Source organism: Amphibalanus amphitrite, unplaced genomic scaffold, assembly GCF_019059575.1.
Source record: "Amphibalanus amphitrite isolate SeventyFive unplaced genomic scaffold, NRLGWU_Aamphi_draft 001131F_arrow, whole genome shotgun sequence".
NCBI lineage: Eukaryota > Metazoa > Arthropoda > Thecostraca > Balanomorpha > Balanidae > Amphibalanus > Amphibalanus amphitrite.
Window position 1 is genome coordinate 114,659 of NW_024882625.1, and position 26,836 is coordinate 141,494.

Consider the following 26,836-nt stretch of genomic DNA (forward strand, 5'->3'; position numbering starts at 1 on the left):
TCACCGCAACAAGCTTCGCTTAGCGGTGGCTCTGTCCTTGTGAATCCTTCCTATCAAAAGGTTCAGACTAAATTTATTCAAAAAGCGCCACAATTGTAGATCGGACCTTATCCTGACAAATACCATTCATGGATGGCCGGCCGGGAGAGATGATCCCGGGGCATGCTGCTGTGGCCTGTGAACGTCCCTGAATAACCAAAAAAATAACGATACAAGTTAAAGCGTATAGCTTACATAATGTAAAACTTAAAAGTAACACTCTAATAGAATTAAAAAAAATAAAGTGCCACAATTTTGGTAGCGTTCTTAAAATACACGCCTTCTATTATCTCCCCAGAACTTCCACCACAATGTCACATGGCATTTGTTGTAAGAAGGCAAGAGGTTTGATGGCTGATGCATCTCTCTTGTGCTTCAGCTTTGTCTCAGTCTGAGTTAGTATATTAAAGATGAAAGTGCAGTTGGTAAGTTAGTAGGTTGTAGGTTGGAATGGTACCTAGGTTGAAGGTTGTACTTTGTAGGTTCTAGGTCTGTAGGTCAAGGTTGTAGGTTGGTAGTTTCAATGTTGTAGGTCAGTAGTAGGTAAAATTAGGTCAGGCTAGATTGCTTTTTATCTTCACCATACTTGATCTTCACATTTACCAGTCACTTGACATGATCTGTAACAGGTCAATTGGTCACTTGACTTGGTGAGCTGACCTTGAACAATGCAGGTCTGAATGTTTCACATGTGCCAAAAAGATGTAGACATTGTAAGGTGTTCAAGGAGCAACTTTGTTTTTTAGACATACGTGAAAAACCTGAAGAGGGCTCAAATACTTTAACACCCTCACCCCAGCATGGTGCACATTAAAAATAGTGAACCTATAAGCTTACCACTTCCAGAATAGCTCAAGCTTGATGTGCTCTCATTCAGTATATAGGTACTAGGTAGTTTTGAGGACAAAATTAGACTCAAACACCGTTTTCACTGAGGGCCCTAAATTTTTTATTTGATTTTGATCCTGTCATGACCTTGGCTTGACTAATGACATGTTATATGACCTCACTAAAATGTCATCTTTCTTTTAGATTTGTTTCTGGGATACCTTTCCAATACCAGCTACCTTGTGTACCACACACTATAATGCTTGGATTCAATGAACATTCTAGAACAACCTTAATCACCTGGAGACTGGAGTAGGTACCCTGGTTGATTACGAGCGAGCGAGCGCAGCGAGCGAAGTGAGTCTTTTCAATATAACGGAAAAATCTCAGTATGAGCGGCCCGGCCCGGCCCGGCCCGGCCCGGCCCGGCCCGGCCCGGCCCGGCCCGGCCCGGCCCGGCCTGTAACGCTTTTGAGAGGCTTATATCTCAGCAACCGCTGGACCGATTGGCCTGCGGTCTTTTTTGTTGGGTAGCCCCATCCCTTCTACCCCGTAATTGACTACTTTTGATACATCTCAGTGACCGCCGTGGCACGTGCCACGTGAAAAGTCAAGGGTGTTCGAGCAGTTTTGCAAAAGTAATGATTTTGAGAGGCCCATATCTCAGCAGCGGCTTGAGCGATTGTCTTGCGGTCATTTTTATAGGGTAGCTGCATCCCTTCTACCAAAGGTCGGATACTCTTCATCTATGTGAGTGACCCCCACTGCACGTGCAAAATACAACAATAAGAGGTGCCAAATTTGTTCCCATTTCAGTAGCTCGGTAATTACTGGGGCGATTTCGCTGAAACTTGGCATACAGGTAGGCACCCACCAGGCAATGCATTCCCATGTGTTGCGGTTAGGGTGCTACTGCACGTGCGCACGTGCAGGGGGCGTTTCCAGATCTCGAGAACGGCTGGGCCGATTGCGCTCAAATTTGGTACACGGTTGGGGACCAGTTAGTAGAGTGCCGTGCAAAAGTCATTTTGGACCCCGTTTGCACGTGCGCACGTGCAGAATGCCGCTTCCAGATCTCAGGAACGGCTGGGCCGATTGCGTTCAAATTTGGCACACCGCTAGCGACCGGTTAGAAGGATGCTTTGCACAAGCCCGTTGGAAGCACCCTCTCGCCCTTCCGCACGTGCAGGGCTCACTATCTCGCTCGCTCGTTCTTCGCCCAAAAGGCGTTTTACTGGTTGTTATATAACTGAGTCTTGAGGTCAAGGCTAGCAGCCAGCAGCAGGGCCCATGAGGAACATGTTTGGGCTTTATTTTTCTGTATATCTGAATTTGCAGTTTATTATGATTGTATTAATGCTTTTTCAGACATACAAGTTGATTGTCACAGTCATGGTGGATATTACAAATGAAAACTTCGAACAGCTTTGGCCATCTATAAAAGAAAATATAGACAAAGCAGTTTTGATTGGCATTGATTCAGAGTTTTCTGGTATCAGATCATCATCAAAACTCAAGAACAGGTATGTTGTGGATTCTCAGATATTTCAACTCTTCGTCATCATTCTAAGTCTCAGTCCTTGATCTTACAATTGTGGACTGTCATGTACTTGTAGAAGTAGTTATTTTGCTAAAATAGACAGAGGATAATGACCTTAGTTGGTACCTGTTTGATTGCTTGATTTCATCATCATCACAGTCCTGGGCCATCAACTCGTATGGCAGCTGACTGCCAGTTCTTCTGCTCTGACCAGCCGACCCCTCTCCCTGTTTCACAGCCTGTTTGACTCCATGCCGGAGCGGTACGCCATCCAGCGGCAGAATATCTCCCCGTTCACCATCACCCAGTTCGGCCTGACGGCGTTCGTCCGCTCCACGGAGCGCGCCAATACCTACGTGGCGCACCCGTACAACTTTTACCTGTGTCCGCCGTCGTTCGGACGCCTGGACGCGCGCTTCAGCTGCCAGGCCTCCAGTCTACAGTTCCTACGCCGGTACCGGTTCGATTTCAACAAGGTGGGTCCGAGATGGGTAGCAGTAGTGCTAAATGGTAAACAGCTTAAAAGTATCACGATGAAGCTTGTTTGGTAACCTGTGACATCTTTCGGACGTTGGTACATACCAGCTGCGGTGTAACCGTTTAATCCTGCATTACGGTGTTATTAGGTACCTCTTAGTCATTAGTCACCAACCACCACTTAGGTACTCTCCAAAGCCGGAAATGTCACGTCATTGCAGCTGGGTCCCTATTTCAGTTCATATATGGAGGTGTGCCGTTCCTTCGTGAAGAGGATGAGGCTATTCTGCGGGAGGAACTTCGCCTTCAGATGAACAGCGGAAAGGACAGGGCCAATGTTGATGAACATTTCATCCAGGTGAACTACAATTATGCAAATATGAATCAATAGTTGCTCAGTGGTATGCTTCCTATGTTAAAGGGACCCTCCCACCTTCAAAAAAGTTTATGAATTGGCATGAAAGTGATGTCGCTCGGTTCAGAAAGAGTGAAAACGAATAGCTACCAAATTTCACCGAAAAATATTCACCGGTTTTCAAGATATTATACTTTTACTTTTGTTTACTTTTTTGGGATCTCCGCTGTTTCTAGCGACTTTATTTTAGAAGTGCGGCGTTTGCGGCAGATGCTGCGCGCAAATAGCATATACCACCGCGTGCTACAAAACGTTTTAGTCAAACATTTAAAAATCGTTAGATATCTGCGCTGACGTCACACATTCAGAGGGGTATTCCTAAGCATTAGCCCCTCTGAATCAAAATGCTGCAATTTTGAAATTCAATATTTCCGATTTAAGGCATTTCTCGATGTTGTGAGTGCCGAAACCGGTAATTGTGAGCCAGGGACCCCATTTTGGCTATCTCAACTCAAATCTAATGTTAAGGTGGGAGGGTCCCTTTAACAAAAAGTTTTTGGTCCTGATTTATCATACTTAAGATTTTAGAACTCGTGATTCTTCTGAAACCGATAATCATAATCCTGACCTAATCTAGCTCTCACATACTAGTTTTCCTTTTTGCCATCGTTTTTGAAAATTCCCACCTAAATATCATCTGACGTCATCTCCACTGTACTGACCTGTCATGCAGATACGGATACATCTGTATACAGTTACAGGTACGATATAACCCGTACTCTGCTCTCGGCAGGACGCGTGCTCCTCGGTGTCCCGGTGGCTCTCCGGGACCGGAGCCGGAGATCCGGGCGGCTCCGGGTCCGGGACCGTGTCCGGGTCCGGACCCGGGTCCTCCTGGTCGGTAGACGCGCCGGACACCAACCTCTGCTACCTCCTGCAGAAGGAGCTGCGACAGCGTTTCAGGGAAATCTGGACATCGGCGCAGGGAAACAACGTACGTATGATAAATGTCGGTTGTAATTTCCTGAGTCGTTCCTAATCAGGATTGCAAATTTTCAGTGTTTTCATTTCATGAGTTTGTCTCATAAGATGCTACTTATCGAAATTTATTCTGTCACACTTAAGAAGACCTCTTGCGCTTGCATATATAGTCTGCTATGTCTTTATGTCCGACTCAGACTGTAGGTAGGGCATATAGGGAGCGCGTGTGCTATAAAACCCCATCTACATTCTGTTATCGTTATCGAGGCAGGCCAGGTGGCGTTTGAATCGCTCACCACTGCCGTACTGCGGCCGCGAATCGCGATAAACTTTTTCGTCCGGCTACCACTTTTACTTCCATGGTATTCGCTGACATTTAATCCCATAAACAATGTTCTCAGCTGACACTCCTCTAGGTATGTCGAACATCATGTCCGTTTGTTCTAACTGGCAGATCTTACCCCCCCCCCCCCCCGCCCCCCCCCCCGAACACAGGCCACTCAGCCGACGCCGATCTTCATTTGTTTGTTTGTTTTGTGTGGTTAGGCCCCTTCGATCTGACGAGACCATTTCAGGGCCGGAAGGTTGATAAGGAATAGGGGGCGACATTGGCCTGGGTGGGCACCCTAGTGTGTCACTGGGGCTGAGACCGTCCACAAGGACAGGCCGACCAGCCCCCAAGCACTCACTGCACCCGGCTACGGATGTGCTCTCGTAGGAGCTGCGGTGCTATCCAATGGGAGCAGCCCACATGGGATTAAGTTTTCCCGTCCAGCCCGGAGCAGGGGAAAGAGGCGTGGAGCAGTAGGATTTGAATGCCATGAGGATGGAAACGACGGAATTACGGTGTGCCGGTCTTCAGATAGCGGTGTCCTTTTAATAAAACCCAGTCCCCGAAGGTCGACTGATACAGTGATCCGAATCATTATATCAGTGACCTGAATTTCCCGCTGATTTCCAGGTGTTGGTGACCTGTGACCCCATCCCCTGCCCGATCTCCAGGTGCTGGTGACCCCTGTGACCCCATCCTCCGCTGATCTCCAGGTACTGGTGACCCGTGTGACCCCAGCGACGCGCCGTGACCTGGAGGCCACCGATGACCTCGACGAGCAGTTCGTCTCCACAATGGTGGGCTTCTCGCGGGTCATTCGCCACCTGCGGGCCCGTCGGAAGCCGCTGGTGGGACACAACTGTATGCTGGACCTGATGCTGATTCACCACCTGTTCATCGCGCCTCTGCCCGGTCAGTCTATGGTGGGGAGAGGGATGGGGTAGGATTTGTGCGAGCGGGGAGAGGGGAGGAGAAGGGAGGGCTGGACACACATAAATCGGGGCGTGATACAGGCCACTGACAGGAGCTTGCGTCTGGAAACGAGAGATTATGCAGACTGCTTTTTGTACTTTTTTTTAGAAACGACTGTGCGTCATTGCATCGATAATTTGGCATTAACTGATGGAATTTCGATGACACTTTGCTGCATGCCTTTTCTTGTGCTTATATGCTGGCAGCTACCAAGAAAACGTTATTTTCTTCGACAGTTCCGTTTTTGCATCACGCATTTTTGTCAGAAATCATTTTATGACAGGTGGAGCCTACAACTGGCGATACAACTACATGATAACTGATGGTTATCATTTTCACGAAGAAGCTTCGGTGTTGATGTGTGAGACTTCTTGCACATAACTGCTTCACCTTCGTGTTTTGATTGTCATCAGAAATATTGTGTATTTTTTCGTTTCAGCTGATTATCATCAGTTCAAGGAGACGATTCACTCGTGGTTTCCAGAGGTTTACGACACGAAACACATCGCACATACCGTAAAGGATTTATGTCCCCAGCAAGGTAAGAATGCACTGCCAGTCGTCTAAGCTTATCCCGGGCATCAGGGCGCAAAATGCTCTTAAAATCGGAGCGCCCCTATGACCCCCCGCCCCCCCCCCCCCCCCAACAAACAAGCAATATCCCGGGCATCATCAAAAAAGATCTCATCACGCCTCTTCCCCCCACCCACACACACACCCTCCGCCCTCCTTTCACCCCCACACCCCACCCTAACCGTGAACCTCTGACCCCCCCCCCCATCCCACCGCCGCCCGGTCCCCAGTCCAGTATTGATGAGCCCCACTCGACGAACGCTCCCGGTGCCAACTGTTGCAACCCTGCGGCGCTATCCAAGCCGGCCGGACCGCTAGGAGCTGCATCCTGCACTGACAAAGCCAATCTGTCAGTGTGTCAGCTCGTTCGTTACCCGAATAGTCGGCAGTGTTGGTGGGTCGGTGGCGAATGTGTCGGAATGGTGGGCGCGCGCCCTGTTGATTGTGGTGTTTGGTGTAGGCGAGACATAGAAAAACGAGGTGGGGTAAGGACGTTGAATGATTGGCGGTCGCTGTGTGTTAGAAATTGTTTCAAGGTTGAATAGAAACCCACATGCAGGTTGATTGATGATTTTGTGTTACGGGGTAAACCAGCAACGAGGCTACCTCGCCCCACATGCAGGTTGTCAGCAAGTCGTATGTTTGGCTGAAGTGTTGGATACGTCATTGGCTCTTTGGATCTATGTCTTTACTGTGGGCCGTGGCCTCTCATAACATCCAAACAACCTCTTTATGACCACCTGTGGCGAGTATGCCCCTGTGTCCCCTCAGGAAGTGCTCAAGTGACCTACCCCTCATTCGCTCGCGACGTACTCAGGACGTGCTGATTGGTGCTCACGACGTAATTTCCCCTCCCCGTGTCCCCTCAGTCAAGGTAACCTACCCTTCTCTCTGTTCCCTCAGTCGGTGAGCAGGTGAACGGCGCCAGTCTGAACAAACTGCACCAGGGTCTGACCTCACACACGGGTAGCACGGTGGTACTACACGCGCCGGCCGTCGTGCTGACCGACCAGGCAGCCAGATACAGTGAGTATTGATCTTAGGGAACATTGTTCCCTAAGTTTCCTTGCAGAGTTTATGCTTAAATCGAAATGTTCAGCGGCTTTTTGTTGTTTATTGTTGCATATTTACTTTTCGATGAGCAGAATGATTCGTATTTCATGTTCGCACCTCTGTTCGCAGTTTGCTATTTTTGTTTTCCAAGTGCCTAGTTTTGAATGCTCGTGATATTCTTATATCCGTGTAGAGAACTCGAGAGTCATATTTTCAGTTGTTCTCTCATTCTGAGCTCCGTCGTCCACAATTACACCATCACCACCGTCCACCAGCTTCATTACCCACATTCGCTAATCGCTTCAGTCCTAACCACCCAAATTCAGGCCCCGTGTACCAACAAGGGGGACGCTTAAGTCTCTAGAATCTCCATGACCTCCCTAATTCACGTTGTGTGCGCCGACAGACGAGGAGTCTGCCCACGAGGCGGGCTATGACGCCTACATGGCTGGCTTCTGCTGTCTGCGATTGGCCCACCTCCTGGCGCATAAGGACGTCACAACGTACGTATAGGAGTGTGTGTTATGTGCTCCGTGGAAAGATAGGCACGGGTGGGGTACTTCTTGGTAGAGCATATTAATGTTTCTGCTTTGGAGTATTCTGATGTGTTGATATTGCAATAGATTGGTAAGGCTCCGTAGAATCGTACAAATATTACGCCTTTATAGTAGACTTGGATAGAGTATCTAATTTAGAAGTTCTATGATATCTAGGTGTTTTCGTACACACTATTATCAAGATCGTCAAAATAGAAGTTGATGTCTCTGCCACTCTGTCGGGTTACGCAATAATGCTTATACAAGCTGATGCTCTGCGGCGCTGGTAGTATTTCCAACCTATTTAGCATTTATTTGGGTCACGGCCATGCACCATTAATCTGCACATTATCCGGAGACAAATGTTGCGTGGGGACTAGCGAAGACAAATGTTTCCGCAGTGTCGACCTTCACCGTCCAATGAGCTCCCGGGAGCTGATGTCGGCGCTGGTGCCCGTCAGAAACTCCGTGAACGTCATACGCGGCACCGTCAACCACTTGGTGAGACGTTGGGGAGAGTGGGAAGGTCTTTAGGGGCAGGTTTGAGCGTTGGTATTTGGGACGTGGGTTGCATCGTGGAACGCTAGATTTACAAATCGGATGCCTAAGCACTTTTTTGTCAGCGCTGTGGGTGATATTGAATTGGTCCCGATATTGTGTCAATGTTAATCGTATGCTCATACGATCCGGTTTTATAGCTTGGGGCATTTGATCCTGTAACTTTTTATTATGTTGTAAGCACGGCTTTGTGGTCATATTTGTATTGATTTATGGTTGAATCATAACTTCCGTTTTCATAGATGGCTTGTTTCTTCGTTCATCGGCAGTTACGTATGTGTCTCCCTACCTCATCTGCTATCAGCGCCGGTTACGGGCCGGACCCGGTTTGACGTGACGCGCATCCTTCCATCAGTCAGTCATGCCACGAACCCCGAACTCGAATCCATGAGTCTGCGTGACCTGTGCTCACCTTTTTTCTGTCTGTCCTCAGTCGCTGGATGGTCCCGATCCGGTCTCGGAGCGACCTCGCTGGTTTCATCTGGCGACCAAAGGCGAGCGGCCGCTTGACGTGACCGAGGTAAGTGCTCTCTTACCGAAAGCTAAATAGTGCCCGACAGACGAATACTCAGGCTTCTGCGTCGGACATTCTGCCTTGCTTTATGTTTTATCATTACCAGCCCAACGTCGTAGTTATTTTTTACATAGCGAGGATATCCTGCTTGACTGGGATTTTCAGCTTATGTAAGTACACCACAAACCTACGCTTATTACGCTAATTGCTTTCAGGATCCAGCTTTGTACCGTAATTGCCCCAGGATCTCATTGGTTGAGCTTACCGCTCTAATTCATTTTTCTCCGCTTTTCCCGTATTCCCTGTGGTTCTCTCAGTGTCTGCCACAGCGTTTATTTCTGACTGTTCTACTCCCGATACTATTTCATTGTTTCCCGGACATGTGATGGATGCGTTGGTTGCCTTCATTCCTCTCTGCCGTCCGTGGCTGGACCATTCATTGTCCGGTGCCGTCTCCTGACCGGGGCGGTTAAACCATTACCGCCGTGGCGGGCCCTGTTCTCTGGCGGAGGTATTCTGTCCCCAATAGTGGCGATACAGAGCGGCACTGCGTGCCTCTGGCGTGGTGACACGGGTCGCGGTGGGTGACATGCCGCGCCGCACGGGGCGCGGTGGGTGACATGCCGCGCCGCACCGGGCCGTGGTGGGTGACATGCCGCGCCGCACGGCTCAGGCCGCCGTGGGTGACATGCCGCGCCGCACGGGGCACGTTAGGTGACATGCCGCGCCGCACGGGCCGCGGTGGGTGACATGCCGCGCTGTTCTGTGCGCCGGCCCTCGGCCCGCGCTCCAGCGATAATTTGTTGGTGACCTGCCAGGCGCTGGGACGCTGAGTTCAGTACGGCATGTGGGCGGTGAGTGGAGATTCGTGTCTCCCCGTGTCTATCAGTTATCGCGTTGTTGATTTATGTCTTATTTTCGTCAGAGTTTTACTGATAAGTTTGCTATATTTTGAAATAATTAGTTCTCGTATTGCCTCGTATTGTCTCGTATGAATGCTTACAATACCTATCTGTAACGTATTTTACTCCATGAGAAACCTCACATTGGGTATTAACTACATTTGACATCTGTTTTCCCCTTTCATATATTTGCATATGTTCCTATTATTTTCCTTGTACTCATTCTTTCTCCCTTATTATTTCCTCCTTTTTATTTACTGTATTCCTTCTCTTTCTTCTTCTTACTTCCTTTCTCTTTTTCTTATTCTGAATTTTATTTGTATCGTTTCCTCGGCCTTTCTTTCTCCACTCTCCTTGCCATTTTGTTCAGTTTTCCGTTCTTCGTCTTACTGTCTTTTTTTCTTTTATATTTTTCTGTTGTTCTCTCGCTCTCTCCCGGGCCATCCTCCGTGCCAGCCTCACGGGGATCGTTGTAAACTGACTCTGTCTGTCAGTGGCGGCAGGAGGATTGGCATTAAACACGGAACACTCGTCCGCTCCTCAACTCCCCGAAATGGGGCCCGTCACGCAGAATGAACAGTGTTCGGAGGAAAACTGGGGAGAGTATGAAGGCCACGCCACAGTGTCATGCCGAATTCCACTTATGTAGCGGGATCACTGAGAGAAATACTAAGTGAAGGCGTTACTTGACCTAACGTTATGATGTCCCTAAACACAAATGATAATCATTTCAGCTCAGGCTGACCGTGACGAGGGTTGTTTGCTTGCTGGCTGTCGCCGTTATGAACGATAAGTCGGATCGATGAAGCGCCATCAAGGCCAGCACGGGCCGTCCGCGCTCAATGGCGTCGCTGTCGCGATCATGTATTCATCGCGACTGTCAGCGGCGTCATGTCATACATTTCGAATCAGCGATTCCAATTCCCGTGCCACCGACGAGACCTCCATTCCCGTTTCGCCGACGAATCATGTAGTTTCCCTACCTGGGGCGTTGAAGGCTGTGATGGAAGCGCTCTACGAATGTAGAGATCCTGCACAGTTGTGTAGCATAGTCACTTAGGGTAGAATATGGTGATTGACCATATTGGTGATGGTGGCGGTGACGGTTTTGGTGACAAAGACTGATGCTCAGACGGACGGTGACGATGACACTGGAAGCGTCGGTCGCCGTAACGATGGTGACAGCGATGGAACTCGCTGGTGCTGGTGGTGCCGGTGGCGTTATGTCGGCTATGCGAGCGATCCCCGACCAGGCGTCTGCGCCGTCAGTGTCAGACCTCCGTTCTGACGTATGACCTAGCTCTGAAGAGCGGAACAGATGGTCTGCCAGTCATGGCTGTTGAGGGTGGCGCTTCGCTCACAGATAGGCGCGTTAGGTACATCAGACCGCGACTTCTCATGATGGGGCGTGGTAATCTCCTCTGTAGCGTGATTAGGAGTTTTAACTGCTGCAGGCGTGAGCTGTTATATATGCTGGCAGCTGCTAGTTGCTCTCATTAGTAAAAAAAAAAAAACAACCATTCGGCTGTATTCTGAGATTCTATTAACCTTCGCCCCAGTGGGGGGGGGGGGGCATCTGTTACCACCCTGTCGCGTTTTTTGCGTGTGCATAAAAAACCGCGGCGCGTAGCGCCGCGCCGCTTGGGGTAGCTTTTGGTACATCAATTTTGGACAATGTGTGAAATTTTTGACCCCAGGTCATGTCAGGTCAGGTCACCAGGTCAAGTTAACTGACCAAGCCTAAAAAAAAGTTTGCAATCATGTCCAGCCTGCAGTGTTTGTCAGAAAGGTTTCAAACCTGGTGGATTGCATGCTGTTATAGGCGCCTACAATTTGTATATCTCGGATTTTTTATATCCGTGACCTAAGGTCAGCTCAGTGGCGTGACCTTTCCATTACAAGTCAATGGAGAAAAATGAAAATGCCTCTAGATCCGTGTGTACGCATCGGAACAGTCCAAATATTTCAGAATCACAATGATTTAGTCCACTCGTGATGACCAAGGTGTCATTTTTGCTGATAGCCTCTAGACAGGTCATCCGAGGTCACTTGAGGCTACAAACAGTTTTTTGCCAATAACTCGCGATTGGAAAGAGATAGAACGCTGGGGATGGTCTCATTGTGTTTGTCTTGTTGAGACGCATCGACTGATATGCAACATGACCTTTTCCGGTCAGGTCATGACCTTGACCTGAGGTCAAATTTTCAAGTTGACCTTTCAAGGTCAAATTATAGTTCATTCGACGCGTCTCGGCGAGGGGAACACGATTCTGGCAATAGAAATGTCGTGGCTTTTTGTAGTCGAAAGTTATTGTCGAAAAACACTTTTCGTAAAAACAGCTATTTTTGGAGTTTTTGCCCTCTGGAAGCTTAACAGTTGACCTGAGGTCAATATTGATAATGACCTTTTCAAAAGAAGAGTTTAAAAGCTATCGTTTGCTGTTCCGTGCGTTTTTCTAGCTACCATAGTTCCTGAGATAGCGGCATGTTTTCTGAAAAATATAATGACAATTGGCAAATTTTGACCTTTGATGACCTCTGGTGACCCCAATATTGCTCTAAGGTGAAAAATGGCTGAAATACTTTCAAACGTACGCATTGAGAGCTATCGACTGCTTTTTACTGCGTCTTTCTAGCCCTCTTAGTTTTTGAGTTAGAGGTGGGTGGTAACATATGCCCCCCCTCACTAGGGCGAAGTTGGCTGAGACCGCCACTGGGGCGCGGGTTAACAACATCTAACACTTCTGCCGTTCTCTATGGGAGATCACCGTTGACTCAGCCCCTTCCTGCAGCCTGCAGCCATCCCTGACCCGCCCATGGACGGACCCAGCTGGCCAGCGCGAGGGCCCCTTCCCGTCTCCGGCCGGGCGCGGATCAAAGCGCCGCGCCCCGGTCGTTAGCAGCGGTCCGGCCCAAACGGCGCTGAGCACACACTCTGTGATGTCGCGCTCGGAGACGGCGACTGTTTGTTGCCACAGCGCGACGACGGCTGCCGCCCCCGCCCCGCCGCCGCCCCCGCCCCCGCTACCGTCGTAGCCCCCTTCGAAACCGTCGCTGGACCGGACGGAGGCAGGTTACGGCCCGTAGGGTGTACGAAAGGTGTGTCGATCGGTGAACGTGTCAAACGATGGGTGATTCATCGGAACGGTGGTGATATCGCTGATAAAAGCTTGTATTTGAGCTCTGTGAGGATTTTTTCTACTGGCGCTGTGCGTTGTGCTACCTCAGAAATGGCAGTTGTCCTCCTGCGTTTGACTGAAGGATTTCTAATTTTCCAATTCATATGGACACGGACACAGAGTTCTCATCCGGGCCGGCCGCGTCCGACCCAGCACCCGTCCTCTCCGCCGGCGGCAGCCTCAGTGCTCAGTGCTCCGGGCGCGATCTGTGCTGGACGCAGAGTGGGGCCGGCGCGGCCAGGGCCGATCCGTTATTTTTGGGTCAGCTCGCCGGCGGCTGGCAGCTCGGCCCGGGGCGAGCGCCAGCGCCGCCGGCGCCAGAGAATGTCCGGTGTCACCGAGACGTCGGTGCCGCCGCAGAGACGGCCGCGTCGATGGCCCGCGTGATAGTCGACAAATGATGCGCTCTGCGCGGCAGGGCTGGTGCACAGACGGTAGATGCGTGCAGAGTAAGACGGTGAAGAGATGAAAGAGATAGGCGACAGGGTGTGTTGCAGGTTCAAGGAACGAATCACATACCCTGTGACGGGCTTTGATAGCTGCAGGGCGATGTCGCTGCGCTTACTGTTATGTGAAGGACGCGGGGATGACAATAACTGTCTCAGTATGAATGCAGACTGAGCACAGTGGTCACGCTTTCCGGATAAGATAGGCCGTCGAAGTGCTGCGGCGCTTGGAAAGCTGCCCGGCGCAGTTTTTGTGACTCCCGGCCTGCCAGGTCGGGTTGTGCTAAAGCTCTGCTATCTGCTCACGGGGTCATTCGAGGTTACGATCTGTGTTGTCGCAGGCTGTTTGTTGGACTCCTTTGCTATCTAAATGTGAGTGAAGATTGTTTTTGTTTAGTTTTTCCATCCATCGGGAATTAGTCTTGCTGTTCCTGGTAAATGAAGAAGGTTTGTTTGTCCGTTTCTCTGGGAAAAGATGTATGATTGTGCTTCAACTGGCACCACTGAAACGTTTTCCCTGTTAACATATTCAACAAGATATTGTCTCTTGCCTAACCAATTTATGCATCATGATTATTAAAACCACTCAAACGCTGCTTTTAAAATGTTTAGTATCACATATCAAAATTTTCAGGCTGCTACAGGCTGTAGATCACATATCGTTTTATCAAGTCCTATCTAAAATGGGCCTCTTCCTATCTAATTTTCATGGATGAATAGAAAGCAATCGCAAATCATGTTCACATCCATGTGTGTTGCACTGCTGTAACAAAATCTGTTAGAACCAAGGCACTGCGTTTGTCACCAACCATGGCTCATAGCTAAGAGATTCAGTGTCATATGTCGTCCAGCTGCGATGATATAACGGCAACAGGTGACCGTCAGGCTCCTTGCGGCCGCCCTGGTTACATATATGACGTCAAAGCTGCCAGACGCTGCCAAAAGGGCTGCCAGATGTAGTCTGCGCCACTGCTGAGGTGGGCACAAAAAAAAAAACTGTGACAGATCTGCGAGTGGTGTCAGCATAATCTCCCCAGTAACAAACATGACACTGTTTCTTTTAGTTTTATTGTAACTACGAAAGCGGCCTGTTTCGATGAGTCAGAGCTCGTCTATCACGATGGTGTATATTTGGTATTGCTAACTTGGGCCATTTCATCCAGTTCGATAGCTCAAACAGCCGCTATTCACTTGCCTTACTTTCGTCATTATGGCTCCAGGACACGCCTGTTTCTCTTCCTTTCTCAGTGCACACACTTTTACCTCTTTCAGTTTGTACGGAACCTGTGTGTAGTTACCCAATCCGTGTCGCCGGAAGCGGTACCGTCTCCATCTTTCCACGCCCCTTGCTCATTTGCTCTGACCCTGGCCCTCTGCTTCGCTGCATTTCTACCGATCTCTCCTATAGCTCCACCGACCTTCATTGCGGTTCATCTAGCTGCAATTCTACTGGCTTCTACCAGCCCTCTGTCCGTGGGGATGACCGGCCCACCTCACTGACTCCTCCCTCCCACCCTCCCCGTGTCGTCAGGTGGTCCAGCTTCTGTCCCAGTACGGCGCGGTGGACGTCCTCCCCACTGACCCCCCCCCCCCCCCTGTGTCGTGTCAGGTGGTCCAGCTATTGTCCCAGTACGGCGTGGTGACCGGACTGCCCCACTGACTCCCACCCTCCCCGTGTCGTCAGGTGGTCCAGCTACTGTCCCAGTACGGCGCGGTGGCCGGCCCTTCCCACTGACTCCCTCCTTCCCTCCCCTTGACTCCCCCCTTCCTCCCCGTGTCGTCAGGTGGTCCAGCTTCTTTCCCAGTACGGTGCGGTGGACGTCCGACCCTTCTCGTCACATCAGGCGCTGGTGGCTGTAGGGAACTTCAGGTGGTGAGTAGGAATCGGACAACTTCTTCCCGTCTCCATCGCTAGGGAGCTGGATAGTGTAGTGTAGAAAGAACACTTGATCAGGATCCGCACTTTTGACCTCAATCACCCGAGTCAAATGATAAAATCGTTTGATATTTAAAAAAAAAAGACAATCAACACAGATCACACTTTCACCCGAAACAACACATGGTTGAGCTGTGTCTCGAGCGCAATATAACGTAAAGCTTACATGCTGTGGTTTGCGCTCACCTGCAGCTAATCTGCGCTTAAAAATCATTAGGCCTGCTGCATCGAGGTTCTGTTTTGTTCCCTTCGATGTCCTTTTTTCTGGTCTTCTACTTTGCTGGATTCTGCGCATAGGGATTCCGCTTGTATGACGTTGTGTCTCCGCCATTTTATTGCGTTTCATCTTATATTCGTGTTGGAAGGAGGAACATAATGACATGTTGCCAACCCTTGTAAGCGCGATATAAATCTGAATGTCGGAGACTGCTTAGATTTGAGCCGTCTGGAAACCGAATTAGATAGGCGAGCTTTGTTGATTCGTTGCTATTTAGCATTTATTGATGTCATTTTGGGGTTATTGGGTACAAACTCTAATGCCAGTAGACAAATTAACGTCAGATTAGTGTGGTTTTCGGGAGACCTTCAGATTTATGCTGCAATTAATTGTTTAAGACATCTTGAAGTTTATCCCATTCAGATCATGTGGTAAACGTATTTGACTTCTATTTACTGTAATGCCTCTGAAACCAATTCATTAAATTTTTATTATTGTTTCTTTTTCGTTTTTCTTTTACCGTTTTGGCGTCGGCGCTTAAGCATATGTCCTAAGAATAGTTCAAAAGTATCGCTTTTCCCCCCGAATTTCACAAATAGTGGGATTGAAAGTATCGCGTTACTTGTTCACTACGTACGTTGAAGTTAATATGAGCTGCACTATTGAAGTGCGCAGGTGTCTGACAACCGTGGTTTCCTCCTGACTGAGTATAAGAACGCTCGATGCTGTCAGTGTATTGAAGTGCTCAAGCTCATACTAAGGCTAGAGCGCAGTCCAAATCGCTGTTCGACGAGACTTTGTGTTTATACAGTTTTTGTCCGCTCTGAAAATCTGCCTTCTGGGGCCATGTTGCTGTCAGGCGATCTCCTGGGGTCAATGCCTTGAAATGCCTGAACAAGCCCAGGCAGGAATTTTGTTTCATCAGACAACTGAACAAGATAATGATTAACAAGTGTGGCACATGTCTGTATTTGCTTTGGTCAAACCTCTCTCCGAAATGTCAACGCGCGCCAAAAACATCTCCAACGACACCATGGTCTGTGTCCGGGTCAGGTGACGCCTGCTGAACTCGTTTACCAGCTGTCAGCAGCTTGGCCAGCCGTTTAGATAAAACATGTATCTGCTGGAACTATCACACAGAAATTCAACTCCCAAAGAGCGTCTGCTTCCACATGGGCGCGTCAGAATGCAGGACGATTTCCTTGGAAAGCCAGCTGTTACCACTTTTCCGGCCAAGTCACGCGCCTGGCTAGCTGCGAGCACCGTTACTGCATTGCGGCGCGGCGGCTGAGGCCGTGGAGATGGCTGTGACGGGCTATGACATAGCCAGACTTTTAGTGACGTCATTGGGACACGACCTCAGGTGCGGCCACCGCTCAGAGACAGTGGTGGCACGCCTGTTTTCTTTGCGCCGCCGGCCCGCTGAGGAACGGTGCGGCGCTCGGCAGAAATAGGCAGGGCGCGGCGCGGCCGACGGCCGGTGCCAGTGGCGCGCTATTTTGGCGCGACCGTGACGTCGTGCGTGACGAGGCCGCGGCGCCGATGCGTCAACAACAGGGCTTTTGTCGTGCGCGAGATGCCGACGTTATGTCATGTCCTGTTTGGCCTGGCGACCACCAGAGGCGCTGTTGTACGGCGGTGTGCGGTCGTCAGGTGAAGAATCATGATTGAACACCAAGTGGCACGTCACAATCTGTGTTTTCGGAGGGTGATTTTCGGTTGGTAGTTTTTCGTTTACTAGGCTAGTGAGGTGTGAGTCAGCGGCGCAAAACTAGAGTCCAGCTAAATGCAGCGGAAAAAACGAGGGTTTGTGGAAGTGATGAAGGTTACGCTTATTGTTTTTGCCTCGACGTTTTGACGGAAAAGTTTGTACAGCCTGTGTGTTGTGCGTTTAGCACCCACAGCTGTGTTTGGCCAGGCTCGCTATTTTCATTGGAGTGGAGTGTTGTAGTCACTGACGAAGTAAGGTCAAAACGCACTCGTACCTTGCAGCCTTTATCTCAGAATCATGTTGAAATCAGCATTTCTTTCCGAGACAGTCCCTTTGATCACACCCTCGGCAACTCTAACAAGATCTCTCGCTCAGCGCAATTCAATTGAGAACTCGTAAAGGATGGAATCTCAACAAAATATCAAACAGATCCATGTTGCTGAGTGCCGACAGCCTTTGGGAACCACCCCCTCCCATCCCCCATGTATCAATCAGCTGATTGATCCCCCATGTATCAATCAGCCGCAGCTGAGCCGGCGGCGGTGGCGGGCCGTGGGGGCCTCTATGCGTTCAGTGGTGCCGCCCCAGTCAGCGGGGCGCCGGGCGGTGTGGCCGGTGGCGGTGCGCGCGGACAGGTGGGCTTGCTCGGCGTCCCACGGCGCTGCCGACACGGCCGAGCGTTCAGCTGCCGTGCCCGTCCGTGCCCGTCCGTCCCCGCCCGTCCCCGCTGCGGCTGTGGCTGCTATTTCGGCCAGCGGGTCCCGGGTGTTCAGGGATGAGGCAGAGTCGGGTCGGGACTCGGGAGAATGAATTGGAGAGGCGTTTGTCCGACGCACGCGGCAGTGCTGTAGGGATGCCGAGATTTATCGAGAGGACAGCCAACGGGCGCGTTGCCGAATGCCTCCTGTATTGCGTAACGTTTTTAGAGTTTTATTTAGGGTGATTTTTTTTTATTTGTTAAAAAGTGAACGTCAATGGTGGTCCCTAAATCGAACAATCTTGTGCAAAAAAGCAATGCACGTGATAGATAAATCTGGGACATTTTGTATGGTGTCATGATTTGTCCCTTTTAACCGAAGGGCTCGGCCCCAATGGGGCCTGAAAATGTCCCACCTATCGGGCACGCATGGTCCACCGCCGTTCAGTAAGGAACGACACAAAACGATGATTTTGAAGCATTGAGGCAGTTCGAAGCATACGATCATCGAGGAGATACCCCAGAAAGACGTTAAATAATGCACGAACAAGCTTGTAGTCATAAATAACCTTCAACCGGTCCATCTGGCGTATGTGCATTGTGCAGCCTCTGAAGAATCAGTCTTCAGGGAGAAACAAAAAACAGCGAATCAGACACCACCAGGGCCGCCAGTAGCAAAATCCTCGACCTGCCCTTTCTAGACTTCTAGTTTTTGGACCCAGGTATGGCAGATATAACAAGAAAACATTGGAAATATCTGGCAGAGCTGAAAATGGGTGATAGGAGCCTTTTCAGTCCGCCTAATGAGTATGGGAGTCCATGGTGCTGTTCAACACGTACTCAGGCGGGCTGATTCGTGTCGGTGAGAGAGGGGGTAACTTCAAGCACAAGTAAAATACACGATGGTCGATCCTTCACATCGTGTCTGCATGAACTCAAAATGTCCCAGAATGCTCGTCATGCTGGTATATAATTTTACAATATATATTTGCATTTTAACCCCACTAAACCTCATTACTTTTTAACAAGTAAAAAAAATCACCCTGTGTATTAAGTAACGCGAGACAAGGGTTATTTTCTTCCTCATATCGTCCGCAACACTGCTTAGCACCGGTACTGCGTTTTTGCTCCGTTTTTACCGTACTTTTGGCGGGTCTTAGCTTCTCTAAACACTTCAGGTACATCGCGCATTGTTTTTAAACGTTTTTGTTCCATGCGAATGAGAACAAGTTTTTTTCCTTCGGGTTGTAGTTTAGGTTTACTTTCCGAATTCTGGAAGTGACATGGGCTGTCAGCTCCTCGGTTTTCCCCTAGTCATCTTGTTCTGAGCGATGAATCGTCTCGGCCAAGAAAAATCTGTTGTTTTTACCGCTGTTGTTCGTCACCTGTCTGAGTTGTTTTTCCCTTTTGTGCAGTTTCTCTTCCTGTTCTTCGTAATTCCAACGCCTAACTCTTAGCAGGCTGCGCAATATTTACAGTATGCGTTATAATCGTTGTCGTCCAGTTCCATAGTCCAGTTTCTTTACCATCCCCTCTTCCAGCCAGCACTGTTGGCATCTTCGACCGTTCTTCCCCCTTCACTCGACGACCGCGTTTGTTCGGACCTCAAACCCTCCGGGGTGGGACTGTTTACGTCTTTTCTTTGACGATTAGAGGATGCCTTCGGCTGTGCCAAGAGCACCGGTCGCCGGCCAGGATAAACCCTGAGATGCTGAGTGCCGGAGAGTGGCACATGCAATAAACCGCCCCTCCGGAGGGGGGGGGGGGGGGCGGGGGCAGCAGCTGCTGGACGCTGCACCTGACATCGAGATGCGCTCAGGCTCTGTCTGTCTGTCGTCTGTCTGTCTGTCTGTCTGTCTGTCTGTCTGTCTGTCTGTCTGTCTGTCTGTCTGTCTGTCTGTCTGTCTGTCTGTCTGTCTGTCTGTCTGTCTGTCTGTCTGTCTGTCTGTCTGTCTGTCTGTCTGTCTGTCTGTCGGTCTGTCGGTCGCTCTCTCTCTCTCTCTCTCTCTCTCTCTCTCTCTCTCTCTCTCTCTCTCTCTCTCTCTCTCTCTCTCTCTCTCTCTCTCTCTCTCTCCCTCCCCTTTCCTCCCTTCTCAGAGTGATGTCCGAATTTTCTCACCGCGGTGTTTCACCCGTCAGGGATTATCGCCGCGTTTACTCGGTGTTTCCGTATGGAACTTGTAGGCACTGACACGATCGGTGGACGAAGGTGATGATTGATCAGGGCCTGGTCTCTATCATCGTTGCCCGCAGCAACGCCTTGACTCATCCCTCGTAAATTTCGTGCTATGGCTGGTCATTCTTCAGGAATTTCGGCGACTAGCGGGCCAGCGGCTATCGTCTTCGTCGAAGCAACAAAAAAAAAAAGAGAAAGTATTATGATAGCCTGTGTGGATTCGTTTAGTGTGATTATTTCCAGCTGACCGGTGTCGTAAACTGTTCACTGTGCAGCCAGACACTCCGTCTCCTTTCAGTCTAGCCCGGATGTGAATGTTTCACCTCGGTGAAACTGGCGTTTTCGTGTTGAAATGATTAATGTGTAGGGGAGAGGGAGGCACATGGGTCATTTCGTTTTCAGCAGTTTATGGGAAAAGGAGTGACTGCACGAGCTGAAGGTAAATTATGAAAATATGTCTATCATTACCGCCCCTCGTGTACTGTAGAAGACAACAACCTGCTGTCATGTTTGATAAAAACGCAAAGTTGTAATATTCGTGCGCTTTCCAAACCTTTCTCATAACATCCATTTTCGTGATCCTGACCCGGAAATGTGGCGAACGCGTATGAAAACTGGAATTGTTTGATGTAACCTTTAAAGCGTCTTCAATGCTGGCGAACGCGTATGAAAACTGGAATTGTTTGATGTAACCTTTAAAGCGTCTTGATCGAAAAACTGTTGAGCCCATAATTGTCCTACTTATACAGAAAGAAGTTTCCACGGGACTTCATGTAAGGGTGATTTCAAATGCGAGTGACTCTTTTTGGCACTGTCATCTTTACTCCAGATTTTTCAGCCATCCCCGTTTCTGGCCCCGCGCCTGCCCAGGACCGCCAAACTGAAGGACACCAGTCTTCTGTCGCCGGCGGCAGTATCACGTGACCGGCCTCTGTGGCCGGCGGTCGGGTCACGTGACCGGCGGGCGGCGGTCGGCTGTTTTTGGCCGCCGGCCGGTCCAGAGAGGCTCTCAAGGTCACTGCAGTGGCCGCCGGCGAGCCGTGACATTCAGCCGGCCGTGCCCGTGTGCTGACGTCACCCGAACCGGGCAGGTGCGGGGCCATCGGGTCCGCTCTGTATGGGGCGCCCCCAATCCAGGATGGGTGTTGGTTTTTGATCAAGCTGTCTGTTAAATCTGGGGTCAGGTTACGTGAAATTGCTGGATTATTTAAAAGAGTATGTAAATCTTAGATAAAATACTCGCATCTGTGCTACAGGAAAACGATAATGGTATAATGGAAAATTATTTCTCGCTTCGTTACACCCATATGCGGAAGACGTACCCTTACTCAGTACCCACAAGCATCCACATATCGCTCACCAAAATGAGACTGACCGCGTGTGCTTATCAGCAATCAGTCATGTGTCGCAATTTTCGCTGTGACCACGGTCACTATTTGGCACCGTGTCCTCTTCTCTCGTCGCCCCGGCTCTTATTAACACGCCCGAGCCCGCATTTAGCCCCGCTCGGCCGCTTCTATCGTCGGTCAGTCTGTTTTGAGAGGCGCGTGACGAACTTGTCGTTAGCGGCGCCGAGTGATAACTCCATATCTCGGCGGGCGATGAAAGCTGCTGTCCGGCTGATGACGGACCACGTGTGACGTCACGTGGAAGGGAGGTGTGTGATTTGAACTAAAGGGGTGCACTGGGGAATACGTGCTATTTGGCGCTGCAGGGGAATTGCCCACAAAAAAAGATTTCCAAAAACTGCTCGGATTTCCCTTCTGATGTCTTGCTGCAACTTCAGTTTTTTTTTTGTTGTTGTTGTAAAAGCTGTTGATTTCTGTGTCTGTGTTAGGAGAAAGACGAAAATTCGTCGATTTGGAAGACTGCGGGAGGGGCAAATGCTCCCCCCCCCCCCCCCCCACCCTCTCCGTCCACAATCCGCCAGTAAAGCGACGCGGCGGAGTGTAGGCCGCCTCGCGTCGAAATGCCTTGCAGGCAGACTGTACAGCACGACAGTGAAGTGTTGCGGCACAGCCTATCCGCCAGCGTGCGACAAGAGCGAAGCGTTTCCCGGCTTTTCCACGCGCTAGCTCCGGTACCTATCAAAGTGCCGTGAAATGGCATGACTTGACCAGGCACGGTCGCTTTTTTTGTACGTACACCAGTCACCAACACTAACCTATGAACAGGCTAGACTAGATCAATTGTACTATCCAATATGCATTGTTTTGTCGTTACGGAGCGAGCGAAGCGAGCGTAGTCTTTCCTTAGATTAACAGAAATTTCTGAGTATGAGCGGCCGGCCGGCCGACCGGCCGGCCGGCCGTGCGGACGCTTTTGCGAGGCTTATATCTCAGCAACCACTTGGCCGATTTACACGCGGTAATTTTTGCAGGGTAGCTTCATTCCTTCTACCAAGTATTGGACTATTCGCGATGCATGTGGGTGACCCCTTATGCACGTGCCACGTGCAAAACGAAGAGGTGTCAGTTTTGTAATTGTTGCAATATCTCGGTAACTACTTGGCCGATTGCGCTGAAAGTTGGCATGTAGGTAGGCACCCACTAGGCACTGCATATCCATGTGCCAGAGTTGGGGTGCTGCTGCACGTGCGCACGTGCAGGGGTCGTTTCCAGATCTCGAGAACGGCTGGACCGATTGCGCTCAAATTTGGTACACGGTTAGGGACCAGTTCGTAGGGTGCCGTGCACAAGTCAGTCGGGACCCATTTTGCACGTGCGCACGTGCAGGGTGCCGCTTCCAGATCTCGAGAACGGCTGGGCCGATTGTGCTCAAATTTGGCACATCGCTAGAGACCGGTTAGTAGGGTGCCGTGCACAAGTCAGTTGGAGGTACCCCCTCGAAATTTCGCACGTGCAAGACCCACTCTCTCGCTCGCTCCGTTAGTCGCCCCAAAAGGCGTTATACTGGTACCATAATTAATGTTTCTTTCATTTGTATTGACTTCATCCGCCCTTCGCTGCCCATGTAAATGTCGTTTATCGCGATTATTTCATTGAACCGTCGCGTCGGGAAACAATTGAGTTACAATTATTGTTTGGATAGAAAAGCGCGAATGAAAAACGCGCAGTTGTATACAACTTGATTCTACCATAAAAATATAACGCTGCAATATTAATGAATATTCAACAAAAAGACCTGGTGTTTAAAAGTTAATCTCAGTTTCATTTTGCGACGCTGCTCTCCCGGTCCACGGAGATGTTTTATATCTTTTCGAACAGCCAGGGAATGTGGATTGTAATTTGTTTAATGTTTTCCATCAACAAACTGAAGACCTTAAAGTCTTCGTGAGAATACGTAAGTTGATGGTTTTCTAAGAACAATGGATGTTATGGGCAGCTATATGAACATTATGAGTGGTGTTATGGTGTCAGTGTGCTACATTTACGCCGTAAAGCTGTGCCTTTAACGAAGCCAACACAGATGTTGTGGGCTAAATTTGCTGTCTGGTGACTGATATGAGGTGACGTTCAAACAGTTTTGACGGGGGTTATGTGGTGGATGGGATTAGCTATCTTGACACCAATGCCGCCTAAAGTCAACCCATTCCCAGACACACCGACGGTTATTTGTTGAGCGACAGAAAACGTTGAGGTGTTAGCGAACACCAACTTTTTTTGCCATCTAACCTAATTACCCCGTAACGTAAATGACGAATGGCCTTAGTACCTACATTTATTGAGAAAGTTTGAACAGTATAACGACAAATAACACAAATGCGTTGCGTTGATAGACAAGCTACTTTCCACACACGATAGCACAGAACAGACTGTTGCGACTTCAGACTTGTTACCATTGTCCACAAGTTAAAGGGACTATCCCACCTTCTAAAATGTTGTTAAAACCAGTTAAATTGTGCCCGACTTTATAGATTGGATGACCAGGAACACGGTTCTGGCATTTATTTTTCATTAAACATCTTAGGCTTCCCATATTCCAAACACAAACTTTCAAATATGTGACGTCACAGCCCAAAATTACCTCCTTCCCCAGGCCACATTACTGTCATAAAGCTGATTCTTTTTACTCTGTAGGCACCACAACAAAGTTCAGACCAAGTTTTAAGCGATTTTTCAACGAACAAACCCATTTAAATCAGAATGACTAAACGAGGTGACGTCACACTAACGGTCGCTCCATGTTGAAGATAGGGCCTTGTACAAGGCCCATTTTCAAATGAAGGGAACGAATTTCTTCAACACCAAGAGGCCGCGGGGGTTGCAACCTAGATAGATAGTGGTTTCTGAACCTCGCCGCAAACTTGGCTATCTCAACTCAAACCCCATGTTAAAGGTGGGATAGTCCCTTTAATGGCACCCATACTTCCTCTGAAAAAGTAGTTTACAAAAGACTTTTCCCGCCTTTATACAAAATGTGGTTTGTGCTGGCGGTACATTTCTACCTGTGGTGGACCATCCATACCTCCCCTGACAGTTGACAGTGTGGTCTGACAATACGGGCACCGCCCCTGGCACCTGACCTGGGGACTCGTCTCCGAACAGCCGACTCAGGGCGGCTGACAGCGGGGCGGACCCTGGCACCGCGTCTGACAGGGCGGGCCCCTCCCCGGCCGGGAGCCCTCCCCTGTCCCCGGCGGTCCCTGACGATTGCAGGATGACCCAGTTGGCACTGTGACCGGTCCGTGTCACCTGTCACCGGTCAGTCGGGTCGGTCGGAAACGCTCCGCTCTGGGTAGGAGACATATCGAGGGGTCTCGTGTAGGGTTTTGGACCTTGCAGAGGTGTTCGTGGTGATAGCGGTGATGAATGACTCTCGACTGTGATCTTTCGGCAGCTATTTGAATAATCAATGCTGGGCAAATAAAAGCCTAGATGCTACTCTGCAAACTTCATATTTGGCCAACTGCAGGAAGCCTTCGTGATTTTTTATTTGTCTTATGGATTGCCATTATGACTTGCTTTTTTATTTGTTCTTATTGGGTACTTTTACTCCCCTTATCTGCCGCGTGAAGATCATGACATGGGATCAAGTTGCCTCCGTTATTTTTAGGCAGTCATGGCTCGAATATGCTCTTTCGATCATAATATGGATAGCCTGCCAAGCAATGCTGGTTTATTGTTTACAAAGTGGCTTGCAATTAGGTAAAGAATATCGTGTAATATTGTGTGCTCTTATTTGCGTTGGCTTCCTTCCACTTCTTAATTTTCTATGAATGTTTCCCAGTTTTTTTTTTCGTTGAACTAAAACGAACAGCCAACATGATTTAAATATTGTAAACGGCAGGCGCGCAGTCCCTGAGACAGATTTTCCGCCGTTCTAAATCGATCGGCCGGTGGGCGGAGCTAACGACAGGGTTCACGGTCCCGGGACGCCAATTAGTCACAATGGAGCGGCGCCGCCCGTCACCGGCGCCGGTGCCGGCTGGCGGGCCGCCACTGTCATCGACGACCGTCCGACCCGCCCACCTGTCGACGCCGCTCGACACGCCGACCTGGACCGTCGCGGCGCGCGCCTGGATCGACGAGCAGGGGCTGTCAGAGAGCCAGGGGAGTCGGTGGGAGGGGCGACCGCGCTGAATTTGGAGTGAAGAGTTGGATGGGTTAGTGTCGTATAGAGATGTGTGCGTTGACGAGAGTCGACTTCTCAAGTTATCATTGTGCCTTTATAGTGATATAGCACCATTATTTTGGTAAAATTTGCTGGCTGGTGTGAATTTTTTCCTCGATTTATTTTATATCAATGCTATGAGGCATTAGTTAGTAGTTACATCGCAGTAATCATGACAATTGACAACATCCTATTATTCCGGGGAAGAGGGTACGGCTCGGTTTAGCGCCCACCCTGCCGCTTCTGAACGCTTCTGCTGTAGGCTGTCCCGCACGACAGGGCCGTGGTGCGGCACAGTCTACCTGCCAGGAAAGCTTGGTGACTGCCGGAGCGGATAGTGGCCCGACGCCTCGTGTTCGCTGACACAGCTCCCGACGTATTGTGGTCCTTCTGCTATGATTCTGTGAGCTTGTTGCAATTCGATGTCCAGAATGAAGCGATCTCTTAGCTTCAGGGTGTGTAGAGCTACTTGTGAAAGGTGAATGAATGTCTGGTTAAAAATTTATTCATTGAACACATATATGTAGTCTTATCACGTCATGGCACGTTGGTGAATTTTTTGGCTTTAATTTTCTAGCTATGTTCAAGGTGGAAGCTTTTATAATTCAGCTCAAATCAAACTCATGCTAAAGTTATTATCAAAAGTGAATAATGCAGATTTATTTGAAAATGCAAATGTTTAATAACGTCAATTGAGGTTTTCAGCTTTGCAATGATTGCCTCAGTGCCACACAGTGCACTTCAATGCCAATGGCTATTGCACTTCACTCACCTTTCCTCACGCATTTCCCCTGTCACTCTTATTCATCTTTACATCCTTTCTGCCAGCGCCGTGAGGGATCGCTGACATTCCGGTGCCTATTTTTCGCCGGCTGGCTTGGCGTCGCCCTCAGGTCAGGGTCGACCGTCTGTCGGCCATTTTGCTGCTTTCGCGCTCATCCATCAGTCGTCTTTGCGGTGTGAAGTATCCGTGAAACAACCGGCCCGGCTGCCCAGCGCCAGGAGCGAGACACCTATCTGAGCGGTCCCCGCCGCATTGGTCGTCGTGGTTAAATGTTATGGCGATTTTCTGTCGCTCGGGAAACCGTGGAGGACATTTCAGACGGTGACCAGGCCAACCGCCTTTCCCTCAGCTCATCTGACTGCTGTCCGACGACGGAATTCGACGGTCGCTAGGACGGTGTCCGACCGAACGCGCCGTGTCAGCGTTAAATGACGAAAAACGTCCGATTTTGACGCCG

The 26,836-nt window shown here is 49.6% G+C and overlaps 1 protein-coding gene across 3 annotated transcripts in view; it reads left to right on the top strand.

The window, feature by feature from the left end:
* Window positions 1-26,836, top strand: part of LOC122370436 (pre-piRNA 3'-exonuclease trimmer-like) — a 33,328-nt gene that overhangs the window by 492 nt on the left and 6,000 nt on the right. For all 3 annotated transcript variants that reach the window (XM_043346069.1, XM_043346071.1, XM_043346070.1), the window contains exons 2-12: window positions 2,236-2,390; window positions 2,646-2,883; window positions 3,123-3,242; window positions 4,033-4,233; window positions 5,265-5,463; window positions 5,963-6,064; window positions 7,000-7,122; window positions 7,556-7,652; window positions 8,087-8,186; window positions 8,677-8,763; window positions 15,069-15,157. In XM_043346069.1, coding sequence (XP_043202004.1) covers window positions 2,236-2,390; window positions 2,646-2,883; window positions 3,123-3,242; window positions 4,033-4,233; window positions 5,265-5,463; window positions 5,963-6,064; window positions 7,000-7,122; window positions 7,556-7,652; window positions 8,087-8,186; window positions 8,677-8,763; window positions 15,069-15,157 — 1,511 coding nt within the window. The remainder of the gene's footprint in view (window positions 1-2,235; window positions 2,391-2,645; window positions 2,884-3,122; window positions 3,243-4,032; window positions 4,234-5,264; window positions 5,464-5,962; window positions 6,065-6,999; window positions 7,123-7,555; window positions 7,653-8,086; window positions 8,187-8,676; window positions 8,764-15,068; window positions 15,158-26,836) is intronic.